Source organism: Vitis riparia, chromosome 7, assembly GCF_004353265.1.
Source record: "Vitis riparia cultivar Riparia Gloire de Montpellier isolate 1030 chromosome 7, EGFV_Vit.rip_1.0, whole genome shotgun sequence".
NCBI lineage: Eukaryota > Viridiplantae > Streptophyta > Magnoliopsida > Vitales > Vitaceae > Vitis > Vitis riparia.
In genome coordinates, this window is record NC_048437.1 from 11,340,111 (window position 1) to 11,356,147 (window position 16,037).

At 40.3% G+C, this 16,037-nt stretch overlaps 1 protein-coding gene across 2 annotated transcripts in view; it reads left to right on the forward strand.

Annotated features, from left to right (window-relative positions):
• The first annotated feature begins 2,632 nt into the window (after positions 1–2,632).
• The window catches only part of LOC117918342 (AUGMIN subunit 3-like), a 42,100-nt gene continuing 28,695 nt past the window's right edge, over positions 2,633–16,037 (forward strand). For both annotated transcript variants that reach the window (XM_034834913.1, XM_034834914.1), the window contains exons 1-2: positions 2,633–2,949; positions 11,771–11,807. In XM_034834913.1, coding sequence (XP_034690804.1) covers positions 2,774–2,949; positions 11,771–11,807 — 213 coding nt within the window. In that variant the 5' untranslated portion in view covers positions 2,633–2,773. The remainder of the gene's footprint in view (positions 2,950–11,770; positions 11,808–16,037) is intronic.

The following is a 16,037-nucleotide window of genomic DNA, read 5'->3' on the forward strand; positions in this document are numbered from 1 at the left end:
CAATATATCAAAAATCTAAAACCTTATAAATTGCTTTCATTGAGCCAGAGTTCAATTATGAAGAGATTCCTAAAATTCTTCCTTATATCTTTCCTCAAGGAGTCAACTTCAATTCCAATGATCCTTTGAAAGCTCGTCAATTTTATGAGTTCATCTTAGTGGACACCGATTCAATTGAAATTACTAATAACACTGATAAAAACAATTCTCAAAGGATTGCCTTTTCCAAATGTCAAATTCTTAAAGTCATGACCATGTCAGATTGGAATAAAAAACCCTTCACCTGTAAGGCGTTTAGTCAACCTTTCCATCCCATGAGCTACAATTACATAGATTATATGGATGCTTGGTACAATATGTTTTATTTGAAAAGTTACCAGAATTCTTGGTTCATCCAATTGTCAAGGAATTGTAATACCAAATTTTCTCTTTGGTTTAAAAAATGGTGGACTTTCTTTGGTATACTAGACTCAATATTTCCTCTTGAAGTTCAAGAAAAATTTGACTTTTACAAGAAAAAAGACCTCATTTCAGTCCAGCACTCAACCGAGACTCCTGACGTTTTGTTCAAAGATTAAGAATTCCATGGATTCTCACATGGAATATTATCAAGAAACAAGAGCAACCTTATCCTTTTCCATTGTCTCTTTCTAAAAAATTCAACATCAAATGGTGGGACAAATTCAATCATGATTTTGTATGTTAACAAAAGATTTTGCGAATAATTTCAAGACCAGGATCATCAAATTCAAATCAACAAGCTATTCTCAAGGGTCGACTAAAAAAGAATTCCTAACTTTAAAAAGCAATTGTCAAGCTTCATAGCCACTGCTACTAATTTAGAGCAATATCATCAAGGGCTCATTCAAACCCTCAAATAGTTTGGCGATCATCAAGAAAATGAAGAAATTGAAGAGACAACTTTATCAGATGATTCATATGTAGACCCTGAGTTAATCCTTTACAAAAGACCTATGAGTCAATCTAGATAAAAGATTTCAAGAATCTTTTGTACAACTGTATATTTGTACAATTGTCTCCCTGTATTTATCCAGTAAAAAATAAATAAAAAAATGTGAAAAATATGAACAAATTGTGAAGAATGCGTATGAAACGCAAAGAAAAAAAAACCTATTCAAATAGTAATGAATAGTGTCAAATAGCGTTATTTGTTTACCAATATGACTTTCAAAAGCCACGTGAAGAAGAAGAAGAGGAAGATAATTTATTGTCTTCTGACATTGCCTTGTAATGATGGTAATTTCTCTATTTATAGACGAGGAAATTGGACTTGAGTTGGACTTGAGACTTGCGTGCTTGAAAATTTTTTGAAATCCGCCACAAAGTGTTGACAGTTGGAACTTTGATTTTTGAAGTATGCTAAAGGAGATGATTTTTCTTTTTTAATGTCAGAAGAGAATAAATTATCTTCAATTTTTTTTTAATTTTTTTTTATGTTTTATAAAAATAAGGATATTTAACAAGTTGATTTTATAAAAGGATTTTAAAAATAAAAAATAGAAAGACTTGTTTAGATAAATTGTTTTTTTTTTCTAATTTGTAAAAACATTTTAAATTAGATTTATATAATATTAATTAATTAAATTTAACTAAAGTCTTATTGAAAATGAAAACAATTTTGTAATTATAAAAAAATTTAAAAATAAATCAGTTTTTAGTAAAATATAAATAGTAATATTGTAATAAAATCATAAATAGTAATATTATAACAAATAAAAAGTTATTTTCTTAAAAAATAATAAACTCATTATAAACCAAAATTTATCTATAAATTTATAATATTAATAAGTTTATTATTTGAGCTTTAAGTTATTTTTAAAAATTATTAAACTTGATAATGAATGTAACACGTTAAGTCTTATTTAATTTAGAGTTCATTTAGCTAGTGAAAAAAATTTAAGAAATAATAATTTTATGTAGAAAAGAAACAATAGAGTTGTTTTGAACCAATTTTTGTTCATAAATTTATAGTATTAATAAGTTTATTATTTAAGTTTTAAATTATTTTTAAAAATCAATAGACTTGTTAACTAATCAAATACATGAGGTCTATTTTAATTTTGAATTAATTTGCCTAGCAAAAAAAAAATTGAAAAATAATGATTTTATGTGAAAGATAAATAATAGTGTATGTTTTTCTATTATTTTTAAAAATTGAAAACAAAAAATAATAGCCACATAGTATTATGGATATTTAAAAATTGTTTTTTACTTTAAAAAATAAAAAATTATTTTTCAAGGTGATAACTGTTTTTACCGTTCTCTAATTTTTGTATAACAAAAGTTTATTTGAAAACCTAAAATATTTTTAATCCGTTTTCAATAATTTTAAATATGTTTTAAAAATAATTTTTATATTTTGTGTTTTATTTTTAATAATTATTTTTTAAAATAAATATATATAAAATAAGTGAAAATAACATTAAACAACTAATACAATTTGTTATTAATATTCTAGAATTACGTATACACGTGCATCTTATACTAAGAGTATAGAGAGAAGCACGGGAAGAGTATTTTTTGTTAAAATAAAAAAGCTCGATTCAAATTCACGCGGAAACAAATTTTATATTTTGTTTAAAAAAAAAATTCCCCGTAATAAAAAAAAAAAAAAAAATCGAAAACGACGAAGCTCTAGGCGGCATCTCAACTCAAAGGAGGCCGGCGCCAAACCACCCACTCCGGCTTCCACTCGTCAGATCTCCTCAATTTTGAAATGCAAGCCTTCCAGATCTGAGCCCATACGCCGACGATGAGTGGCGCCAGGCTCTGCGCGCTGTTGGGAGAATTGGGCTACGAAGGAGCTGAAGCTCTCGACCCAGACAGCTTCGAATGGCCTTTCCAGTACGAAGATGCTCGACCCATTCTCGATTGGATCTGCTCCAGCCTTCGCTCCTCCAATGTTCTCTCCCTCTCCGAGGTTTCTCAGTTACGTCTCTTCAATTCCTTTCACAATCTGTTTGTTTAGCTTACAAGAAAAATTTTCTGAGGCGAAATGAAAATTAGGTCTATTTTTGTTGTTTTCGTCCGCCAAAGCGAGGGTTAGAGTTCATTTGAATAGCTGTGACCCGGAAAAAAAATTGTGGAAATCAAATGAAAATTACTGAGAATTTTTTTTCTTTGGTTGTTTTGAGTAATGTGAGGATTTGAGTTTGTTTTTGAATACCGGTAAACCAGGAAAAAAAAATCCAGAAACGAAATGAACATTATGGGGGTTTTTGTTATTTTCAGCAAAGTGAAAGTTTACATACCTTGAAAAAGGTCCCAGAATAAAATGAAAATTACTTAGATTTTTTGTTTATATAACCAAAATGAGGATTTGGGGTTATTTGAATACCTGCAAACCAGAAAAATAAATCAGAAACAAAACGAAAATGGTAGTTTTCAGCTGTCTCCTTTTTCTTCATCTTTGGTTCCAAAGGCTAGGCCGTTAGATGATGGAGTTAGGGAACCAGCTCGTGGTTGAAGGTCGTGGATGGGATAAGATTGCGCGGTTGAAAGAGGGACTTCCTGGTGGGGCTTTGGGAGAAGGAAGTCGTCTGCTTAAGATGATGTTGAAGGATGGTTCTTTGCTGGAGTTTCCACAGAACTTTGAGGCAATTTCTTTGTGCAAAGACATCGTTGCCAGTTTTGGGGAGTCAGACACTTCCAAGATAAAGTCAAGCAGCTGCTCCATGGGGGAGGTGCTTCCTTCGGAGAATCTTTTTGATAAGCTGACTAGGTTCAGTAGCTTTTTGCGAATGCCAGTGGTGGGTTTCGAAAATGAGATGATGTCCCTGCTGAGGAAGGTGGACACAAGGAGAGGGACTGAAGACAAGGCGTGTTGTGCAGTGGGTGGTTTGCAGGGTGATTGAGAACGATGGGAGAAAATTGTTTCTATGGGGTGTTGGGTTTGGTTGTTTTTCCTTGTTCTTTTTGTTCTTCTGCCGTGGTGCACTTTGTCTACTTTGTGTGTACACTGATGTGCTCTTTGGGCTTTTAATATATTCTCACTTTTACCTATAAAAAAAAAAACTTTTTAGATTTATTCGAGAACTTGTGAACCAGAAAAAAATGTTGTTTTCGGGTTCAGTAAAGTCAGGGTTTGGATTTATTTGAATTCCTGTTAACCAGAAAAAATTCTGGAAAACAAATGCAAATTATGGAGATTTTTTTTGGTTGATTTCACCATAATGAGGGTTTGGCCATATTGGAGATACCTGTAAACTAGAAAAAATTTAGAAAAACGAAATGAAAATTGGGGGTTAGGCTTCATTTGAATTTTATAGCCACTGTTTCTCTCTCTCTTCAAGATGTGGAATTTAGGGTGAATTGGTATTTTTTCTTTGATATTTTTCCTGCGTTTTTCTGAGAAGCTGAGGGTTAGGGTTTGCCTTAAATTCTGGCACCTGCAGTTATTGCTTATGTATTCATATGAAATTTAGCATGAATAGTAGTTGTATTCTTAATAATAAAATAATTCTTTTATTTTCCCACGTTTCTCAGTTATGTCTTTGCCCTCTCTCTTCAGTTTTGTTCTCTCTATGAATGGTTAACCAGAATACTTGGGCAATGAAATGGAAATTACAGAAACTTTGGTGTTTTTGTCCCCTGCATTTCCTGTGAAAATCAATCTGAGGGTTAGGGTGTTTTTGAATTGTCCATACATGGAGCTGTAGTTCTTGTTTATTTATTTATATTAATTGTAGGGACTTTGTATTTCTATTCCTAACAATACACTATCTATATCTTCCCCATTTTCTTAGGAGCCAAACTGAGATAAAAAGAAAGATGGCAAAAGGTTTTGTTACCAATATTTTCCTAGGAACCAAACTGAGGGTTAGGGTTTTTTTTTGGTTTATGCAAAAACTTAAGAAATAAAAGGGAGATTATGGACCTTCTTGTTATTTTTCTGAGAAAACTGAACTGATATTGGGGCTTATTTGAAATGTCCTACCTGCAATCCTCAGATTTTGCCTAACATGAATTTTGGACTGAATGGGTGTTTATATCCTGAGGCTTAGAATTGTGGAATGTCACAAAAGAAAACAATAGAAATTTTTGTTATTTTCCTACATTTTTTTTGTAAAGAAGCCGAGGTTATGGTTTTATACCTGCTGTCCTTGTATGTTTATTTATTTTCATTCTTTCGTCTTCTATTTAATTACCCAGAAAACTGAGGAGGTGAAATTAAAATCATACAATTTTTTTTTAATTATTTTCATGCTTTGTCTGAGGAACAACTGAACTGAGGGTTAGGATTTGTTTTGAACATCCATATTCCTGCCTTAAGTTACTGTGTATGAATTTTAGAGTGGATTGAGATTTGTACTCCTTTCCCCCTTTGTTTGGTTACACAGAGAAGCGGGCAAGTGATAACAAATATCTCTGTTATTTCCTACATTTTTTTGGGAACCAAAACTGAGGAAATGAAAAGAAACAGGGAAATTTTTTTTATTATTTTCCTTTACTTCATTAGGAACCAAACCTTTTTTTTTTTGATAGGCAAATGCAGAAATATATTAGAAAAGGGCACCTTGAGGTTAACCCAAAAGCATACAGGGGGTATACAAGAGGCACCTTAAGGCACAAACAAAAGAAGAGAAGATACAAAACCATCCCTCATCTAGCGCCTAGCCAATAAAAAAAACTAAGTAAAAGAAGAGGACCTTCATTTACAACCGACTTAGTCCACAACCAAAGATTACAAACAAAATAATTTTTCAACCTATGAATCAAAAAATCCTCATTATCAAAGGCAATCCTATTTCTTTCCTTCCAAACCGCCCAAAAAAGGCACAAAGGGGCTGCCTTCCACACCTTTCTACGCTTCTTGCCCAAGTTAAAGCCCCGCCATCCAATAAGGGTATCTCTAACCGAAAAAGGGAGGACCCAAGTAACTCCAAAAAGGGCAAACAATAACTCCCATAAAACTCTTGCCCTGGTGCAATGCATAAGAATATGATCAATGGACTCCTCTTCCTCACAGCAAAGGAAACATCTATTAGCAAGAACCCGACCCCTCTTTTTAAGCTGATCCAGAGTAAGCACCTTACCCCAAGAAGCCTCCCAAGTGAAAAAGCTCACTTTGGTAGGCACACTAGGGCTCCAGATCATACCATAAGGGAATAGATCAACTCTTCTTGAAGCTAGATCATTATAAAGGGATTTAACTGAGAAAATCCCATTCGAAGTCTCTTTCCACAGCATTCTATCTTTCACAAGAGGAATAAGCATTACTCCCCGGATTGTCAAAAGTAGCCTCTCCACCTCCTCCACCTCCCAATCATTGAAGGGCCTAGAGAATTTAGGACTCCAAACCCCTTCCTCTCCCGAAGGATCCCAAAACTCCACTACCCAAGCCTCCTTAGAGGAAGCAAAAGCATACAAGGAGGGAAAAGAATTACAGAGTGCGAGGTTCCCACACCAATTATCTTTCCAAAATTTCACCCTTCTACCATTCACCACTGAAAAAACGACTTTATTTTGCATAAGGGCACCTTCCTTCCTTATTTCCTTCCAAAATCCTACTCCATAACTCTCCCTAACTTCTCTAGTAACCCAACCCCCTTCTTCCTCCCCGAACTTCCTACTAATGACATGCCTCCAAAGATTCTCCCTTTCATTCGCAAAGCGCCAGTTCCACTTGCAAAGAAGGGCCCTATTGAGAGTAGATAGACGTCTAACTCCCAAGCCACCCTTCCTTTTGTCCAAACAAACGGTATCCCAATTAACTAGGTGAGACTTCCTCTCCAAAGCTCCCCCTCCCCACAAGAAATCCCTTTGAATTTTTTCCAACCTTAAACTAACCACTCTTGGCATTCGAAGTAAAGACATCAAGTATATGGGCATACTTGACAATGTACTACGAATTAGAGTGATTCTTCCTCCTTTGGATATAAATTGCCTTTTCCGAAATCTCTCTTCCACCCCATCCCAAACGGCCACAGACTTGTGGTTCGCCCCCAAAGGGATCCCCAAGTAAGCAGAAGGTAGCCTTCCCACTTTGCAACCAGCCTCGAGAGCCAAAGCCTCCAAATTCTCCACTCTTCCAACCGGCAAAATTTCACTTTTGTCCAAATTGATTCTCAAACCTGATATGGCTTCAAACCACATCAACAATCAGCTTAAGTAAACCATCTGATCTTCGGAAGCTTCACAAAACACTAAGGTGTCGTCGGCAAACAACAAATGAGAGACCAAGGCCCCATCCCCACCCCTTCCATTTACTTTACAGCCTGAAAGGAACCCTCCCCCCACTGCTCTAAGGATGAGCCTACTAAGAGCCTCCATTCCTATCACAAAAAGATAGGGGGAAAGGGGGTCCCCTTGAACTGTTGAAGTAGCCTTCCGAAGTGCCATTGACCAAGACTGAAAACGATGCTGTAGAGATGCACCAGGAGATCCACCCGGTCCACTTCTCCCCAAAACCCATGCTTCATTACAAACAGCAAAAAATTCCAGTTTATGTGATCATATGCCTTCTCTAAGTCCAATTTACATAACACCCCACTCTCATTTCATTTCAACAAGGAGTCTATTGCCTCATTGGCAATAAGGGCAGCATCGAGAATCTGTCTTCCTTCAACAGAGGCATTTTGAGCTGAAGACACCACTTTGCCCACTACCTTCTTAAGCCTGTTAGTTAACACTTTTGCCAACAGTTTATACAATCCTCCCACCAAACTGATAGGTCTGAAGTCTCTAAGGTCCTTGGCGCCTGCTTTTTTTGGGATTAGGACCAAGAAGGTTGAATTCAGGCTCCTAACAAATCTGCCATGCTCGTGAAATTCTTTCAAAAAACCCATAACCTCTTCTTTGACAAAATCCCAACAAAATTGCCAGAAACTAAGGGGGAAACCATTTGGACACGGAGCCTTGTCCCCGTTCAGATCTGAGAGAGTCAAGAAGACCTCATCCTCTGAAAATACCTCCTCCAGTCTAGCTACTTCCTCATCTCCAATCCTATTAAAGTCCAAACCTTCCATAGATGGGTGCCAACCCCCCGGATCAGTCAGAAGGTCCTTAAAAGCTCTAACCACTCCCCCTTTAATCTCCTGCTCCTCAGTTAACCAGGTTCCGTCTATTTTAATCTTGGACAGACAGTTTCTCCTTCTATGGGAATTAGCCATCTTATGAAAAAAGCCTGTGTTTCTATCACACTCCCTCAGCCACACTTCTCTTGATTTTTGTCTCCAAGAAACCTCCTCCATTAGAGCCCATTTTTCGAAATCCCCCTTTGCTTCCTTTTTAGCTTCCAGTTCCTCCATTGATAATGGATGCAACTTCTCTTGACCGTCCCAAAAATCCACCTTGTCCAAGGCCAATTTCTTATTGACTCCCACCTTCCCAAAAACATCCTTGTTCCAAGACTTTAAGATAGCCTTCAAAGCCTTCAACTTCTCTGCAAGGATGAAACTAAAGGATCCATTGAATCTTAGACTTTGCCACCACCTCTTCAATAGGTCCTTAAAACCCTCCTCCTTTAGCCACATGTTTTCAAACCGGAAAGGAATAGACCCTCTTCTAACCCCTCCCCCATCCAATAGGATAGGAAAGTGATCGGACACTGGCCTAGGAAGAGTACTTTGCACTGCTCCCTTAAAGTGGCCCTCCCAGTCCTCCGACACCAAGAAACGATCTAGCTTGGACATAGCTTGACTGTTCAACCCTCCGCTCCAGGTGAATGGACCCCCCTGAAGAGGGAGATCCCTCAAGTCCAGGTCATCAATTACTTCCGAAAATCTTCTCATTGAAGAAGACAACCTCCCTCCTCTTATACTCTCATTCGGAAATCTAATCATATTGAAGTCTCCGCCGATACACCAAGGGTCACTCCAAAGCCCACGGATGACCCCTAACTCTTCCCAAAACAGTTCTCTATATCTTTTTAAGGTAGGGCCATACATTCCTGAGAAAATCCAACTAAAGCCATCTTCGCAATTCTTGAACTGACAGGAAATGGAGAAGAGACCCACCTCCATCCCTACTGGCTCCAACACTCTATTATCCCAAAAAACCAGTACCCCTCCAGCTGCACCCCTCGCATTCAGGACTCCCCATTCTAAAAATCTCCCCACTCCAAGACTTCTCACCACCCCTATAGACATCTTTGACATTTTAGTCTCTTGCAGGCAGACCAAGTCCATTTTTTGGGAACCGATTAAGGCCTTAATTAATCTCCTCTTATTTCTGTCATTTACCCCCCGGACATTCCAAGATAAAATTTTAATCTTCATTTAAAAACACAAAGCTCTATCCCCATTTCTTCTATCCGAACCTTTCTTTCTGCTCTCTCCATCATAATTAATCGAACATTGCAGTTTTTTCACTTCCCGATCAAACCTAGACATTCCTGAAATTCCCTTCTTCTTGCCTTGATCCCTTCTGATTTTCAGCCTTAAAAGTAATTAAAGAATTTCCCCTTCAACATCTTCTGTCGTGAACCCCAGAGTCTTATTGAACTTAGCCAAGCTACTTTCATCCCAACTGCTGCCCGGGTCCTCTCTTTCCTCCAGATCCTCACTCTCCTGCGGCCTGTTATCCATATTCTTTTCCCCCTCTGTACCTGTCTACCACGGACTGCGGTCAGTCAGCATGGCGCGTAGCGGAGCCTGATACCCAACTCCTTCATCAATGTCTTCTGTTCCCAAAACACCCCCCACCACCAAAGCCCGATCACACCCAAAGAGAGGAGAAGAAGAGAAGAGGACTCGCCCCCCCCCAAAGACAGCGGGAATGGACTCGTACCTGGATGCCTCGGCTGTCAGAGCTTCTTCAGTCATTCGCGCTCTCTCTTTCACCGAGAGAAACTCTGAATCCCTCCAATCTCCTTCGAGAAAGCAAGCGACCCCCCCATCCTCCTTATCTTGAACACACGAAGCTTTCTTCGTAGCCCTAACTTCCATCTCCCCGACCTCGGCATGAGGAAAAGCCCTAACTCCTTTTATCCCCCCAAGCCCAGGCTCAAAACCCATGCCGACCCTCCCCTTGCAGCCCACAATTGAGCCCTTAATGAAAAAAGGCCTCCTCGCTGCCCATCACCCATTCTTTTATCGTGATGGGCCTTGGCTCACAATCCGGCCCATACTTCTGGGCACCCTCAGAGGTTGGCTTGAGACTAGCCTCCCCAAGCCCGCTACTGAACTGGGCCTCCCAATCGGGCCCAAAATCATAAGCTGCTGGCCCGGATTCAAGGCCTCCCAATCTGGCTACTTTCCCTTCACCTTGGCTTCTAATCCCAAGGCTATCTTCTCCATCAGTCACCTCCACACCAGGTCCCCTTTCAGTCGACTCAGATGGAAAGCCTGTAGCCCCTTTTGAAGAGCTACCACAGGGCGGCTCAACTACTCCCGCCTGCTTCTTTGGCTGTCCATCCTTCACCAACACGCCTCCTCTGCACTCAGCAAGTGACCCACTCCCTGTTTCTGCTTCGTCCACTGTAGCCCCTTTCCCGAGACAACTTCCCGCCGGCACCACCTGAGAGAACCAAGGCGGGGATTCCCACCACAGTTGGATTGAGAAGCACCCCGACTCATCCACAATCTGGACGGAAGAAGGTGTGTCCCTACCCACCATCTTCACCAACAGTCTAGCCCATTGCAACTCTGCCATTGAAACCGTCTTGTTGTCCACAGCAATGAACCCACCACAACCATCTCCTATCAACTTAAACACCTCGCGGTTCCATAAGTAAAGGGGAAGACCCACCACTCTCACCCATGCCTCGTTAGCAAAGGCTCTATTGCTAAAACACCCCACCTTTGGGTGCCATCTTTCCATCAATAACACACTGCCTAAAACCTTTCTCTTCCCTCTAGCAAGAACACGCTCGGCCTCACTAACCAATTCAAACTCAAAGAGCATTAGCCCACCTCCCATTACAACTATGTCCAACTTGCCTTTGAGGAGCCAAGCGTGAACAACCTAGTTTTTCAGATATTCCAACTCAGGGGGATGGTTCTCCACCTTTTCCCATCTACCCACTAAGTAGCGACCCAGCTACTCTAATCTACCAGGCTTCACCCTCCTTCCCACTTCCAACCAGACCTTATCCCCAAGTCTACCCATTTTCGATTTTGCTACATCCGCAAAGGTCCTTGGTTCAAGCTCTTTTTCCTTCTTCAGTACCTCAAGTGAAAGAGGGTCCTTTAATCCTCCAAAGGGAGCTACCCCAACCTCTCTCAGCTTCTCTGCCAAGATATTCCACCCTCCAGATAACCCCTTCCCTTATGGAAAAATTAAGCAAAATCTTTTTGCCTCTAAATCACGAACAGAGCAGAGAAGAAATCTTCCCGCCTCATTTGAACGACGCTCCATTCTATACTTCGTTCCCTCCTCCTCCCAAACGAGGGACCAACTTCTATCATCTCTATCTCTACAGCAGGATTCAACTCCAGCCAACAAGCTGCTGAGACTTGCATCCCCAAATCTGATCCAAGATGTTATCACTTTGCATCTCTCCCAAATGCATCCTCTCAGCTTGCCTCCAACTTCATCAATCACAAGTTCAAAAGCTTTGGACTCCACAGTAAACCATCTTCTTCCTCCTCTAGATTTATGGTTAAAAGCCATATTTATGCAGGAATCAAAACGAGTTCAAAGAGAGCTTCCATTACCTTCCCCACAAAGTTTTTCATTAGGAACCAAACCTAGTGTTACCCTTTCATTTGAATTGTTTGTATCTGTGGTTCTTGTGTATTTTTTTAATGAAGACTTAGTTAACTGGTGCACATTCCTAATAAGTAATTATCTTGTATTTCCTATTCAGGTATGAGCAATTTCTAGAAGAAGGGAAGCTATTGGAGGTAATTTTTGTTATGCATCTAGTGTTATAGAATAGTCTCTTTGTCACATGTGAATGCTTTCATGTTTCTCTACAATTTCTTGTGGATGTTTATAAATGATTTTTATTTTGTTATTTTATTTTTTCTTCAGTGAGCTTATGGGGATTTTTCACACTCTGATTTATCAAGGATAATTTTTTTTTGATAGGCAATGATAAAATTTTATAAATAGGCACCAAAAAAAATAATGCTCCAAAGTACATAGGATCTATACAACAAGCACCAAAAGGCACATCCAAAAAGAAAGGACACAAAAAACAACTCCCTTCCCTTAGTGAGAGTCCAACTAATCAACAAAATTGATTAAATGCATAGTAATATCTATGTACAACTTCACCCATAGGAATAGATCACTGAATTTTTTTTTTTTCAAAGCATGATCTGACTGCTCTTCAGTATCAAAAAACCTTCAGTACCTTTCTTTCCATTTTGTCCAAAAAATACACAAGGGAGTTGCATTCCAAACCTTCTTACATCTTTTGCCCACAATGGATCCATGCCACCTTAAACACTAAATAGAGCAAAAAGCAATTGCTATGGAATCCTTGTCTTGGTGCCATGATAGAGGATATGATCATTGGTTTCCTCAACTTTACAAAGATAACATTTGTTAGCCAATAACCCCTCTTCTTTGAAGCTGATCTAGGGTCAATATCTTTCCCCAACTAGCTTCTCACATGAAGAAATTGACTTTGGAAGGTACCTATGGATTCCAAATTACACTCATTGGATAAGGAATCGAAACCCTAGTTTTGAAGTAGCACCATAAAGACTTAACAGGAAATTTATCCTTCCTTGAATCCATCTGCACCACCTTGTCCTCCTACTTACTATTCACTGATGTTCCTTGTAACTTTGAAAGGAAAACCTCTACATTGTCCAACTCCCAATCATTCAAGTGTCTAGAACAAGGGTTTCAATGACCGCTCTCTCCTGTTTGGTCCTGTAAATGTGTCACCCAAGCATCCTTTGATATGACTAGGGCATACAAAGAAGGGAAAGATGCGTAGGAAAACTTATTCCCACATCACCTATCCTTCTAAAACTTCACCTTCCTTCTATTTCCCAAAAAAAAAAACAGAACTTTTTGCTATAAAAGGTGGCCAAATCCTTTTTGATAACTTCCCATAACCCAACCCTATATCTATCTCTCACTTCACAAGACCTTCGCACTCCTCCTTCCCCATATTTTCCATTTATTACTTGATTTAGATTATTCTTTCCTTTAGGATTTATTTGTTTTTGATGGAAAATGTTTGCAGGAAGAATGATTAAATTTCAAGCTCTGTTATTTTTTTCCTCTCAAATCTAAATGAAGAAACATGGTGAAAATTTTCCATTTTTCATGCTAAAATATCCATTGTAATAAAGGAGAATATCTTATCTTTTATGGAAAAACTTTCCATGACCTATTTCTATTGATACAAATATAACCTGTATGAAAAAGAGAGTTTTGCATGGATCACTCTTTCTTCGGGCCAACAGGTGTTTTGTGATGTACAAGACATATTTGATAATATTGCATCTTGTACTGTTCTTTGCTGCATTTTTTGACCCACACACGTATGCTTATGTATACTCATTGATTGAATGACATGTCAAATCTGGAAAAATTGGAGTATTGTGTTGTCGGGAGTTGGAACCCTAGGTCTGGAGAGGAAGAAGACTTGGAAAAATTGGGGAGATTTATGGCGAGATCTTGGGGGTTGAAAGGAAGCCTAGGGCTGGCAAAACTGGAGAGAAGCAGAATCTTGCTGGAATTCGAATATTTGGAAGAAGCGCAAAGGGTTTCCCTATCAGGTGAAAAAATGATGGGAGAGATAAGGCTGAAGTTCGAGAAATGGAGCCAATGGAGTGGATGCAGGGAGGAGGAGAACGAAAGTAACGAGGTTTGGGTTAGAATCTTTGGACTGCCTGTGTCGTTGTGGAACTCGACTGTGTTGAGAAGGGTGGGGGATGAATGCGGTGGTTACATTGACACCGACTCGAAGACGAAGAATCTGGAAGAGCTCCAATGGGCCAGGATTTTGGTTAGGACGGACGGCGGAGACAAACCGAGTACGTTGGAGATTGGGATCGAGGAGGAAGTTTTCACTCTTGTCCTCTGGTGGGAGTTCAGGCCGTCAGTCAAGAAATTTAGGGTTGATAGCCGAAGATGGGGGGAGGTCAGGGATGATAATATATCACGCTCCGACTCGCGCGTGGAGGTAGAATCGGACGGTGAAAAGACCGAGGAGCTGCTATCGTCAGATGAGGGGACAGGGAGACAGAAGAGGGTCATGGGCTGGGAAGGGAGAGTTGAACGGGCCCAACAATCAGCGCCCATGGGTTATGAAGGAAGGGTCTGTGGGCCGAAACATTTGGGCCTAAAGCTAAAAGGAGTGATGCAAGAGGGGGCGGGGATAGAGGCTGGGCCGTCCAAGAGCTGGGCTTTTGACAAGGAAGGCTGCTTTATGAATGGGGCCAGTTCAACTCAGCCCACGATCCAAGAGTCTTTCCTTGAACGGCCCGAGGAGTTGGTAAGTTCAAATAAAAGGCTGGGCTGGCAGGAAAGTTATTTGAGCTGGAAAGGAAAAGTGGATCAGGCCCAGGAGCCAATGATAAGGGGGGAAGAGAAGAAGAAAAGCCCATGTGGGCTGAGTATAGTGAGGGGCCTGACATTAAAGGAAGGGATGGCCAGTCCTGGTGGACCAGGGACCAACCAGCCCAAAAGATGGGCTCATGTCGGGAGAGGCCTAGTGGCTGAGGTGGAAGAGGCCAGATCAAGTTAGTCCATGGCCCAAAACAAAGGTAAAAAATCCCTGGAGAAAGGAAGTCTTCTGGACTGTAGAATTGCCAGCAACGGAAGCTCTTCAGAGGGTGGGCACCTAGTCATATGGGAGCCAGAGGAAGCAAGGAAGACAAGGGAGAAAGCCATACTTTCAGCAACAGACAAGGCGTTGGCAGAGGAAGCTATGAGGTATGTTTCTGGGCTAAGGATAGAGAGGGAAAGGGGATATGGGTCTTCTCATCTCATCTTGTATTCTTTTGATCGGACTCCGGGGGGGGGAGTCTTTCGATCACTCTGGGTTGCAAAAGGAAAGTAATGAAGTTGGTCTCGGAATGGATGGCAATGGATGCTGGGACTTGGTAGAATTCAATAAGGACCCCATTTTGGCTAGGGGGTGGAGGGGAATTCAGAGAGGACAGAACTTCAAGAGGTCAGAACTGAGAAAGAGGATAGATGGGAAGAAAGCAGTTTGGCCAAGTTCAGTCATTTTTTGGGTTTTTCGACAGAAGGGTTGGAAAGGGAAATTTTGAACTTCTTGATCAAAATAAGAAAGAGACGGGAGAGAATTCACAGCAAAGAAGTGATGGAGAAGTCAAAATTTGAAAGGGAATTGAAGAGACTGGAGTGCTCAATTAATTATGAGAAAGGGTGTAAGCAAAAAAGCCTTTCATAGGGCAAAGGGGATCAGCTTGCAGTAGATTAATGAAGCTAAAGCTGTTAAGTTGGAATGTGAGGGGGCGAATGACAGGGCCAAGAGGAAGATTATCAAGACTTTTATAAGGAATCAAAAAGTTGACTTACTGTGTATTCAAGAGACAAAAATCCAGCCAATGTCAGAGGGGGTGGTGAGAAGTTTAGGCACAGGAAGATTTTTAGATTGGAGGGCTTTGGATGCGGATGGGGCGGCGGGAGGTCTGTTGATTTGCTGGGATAAAAGGTCGTTGGAAATTGTGGATTGGGAGGAGGGACAGTACTCCTTGTCGTGTAGATTCAAGAATGTGGAAGATGGGGCTGTTTGGGTGTTTACGGTCCCGTCTATGGCCCATTCACTAAAGAGGAAAGAGAATGCCTGTGGGAAGAGCTTGGGGCTGTTAGAGGAATCTGGGACGAGCCCTGGTGCCTAGGGGGTGACTTCAATAGTACCCTCTTCCAAAGAGAAAGAAGTCGCCAAGGGAGAATAACCCCGACCATGAGGAGGTTTGCTTATATTATTGATGAATTAGGGCTGGTAGATCTCCTGTTGCAAGGGGGAGTGTTCACTTGGAGCGGGGGCCTGAATAATCAGTCCTGGGCAAGATTGGACAGGTTTTTGGTTTCTCCTAGCTGGCTAGATCAGTTCAGTGGGGTAAATCAAAGAAGGCTGTCTCGTCCTGTTTCGGACCACTTTCCCATTCTGCTAGAAGGAGGTGGGATGAGGAGAG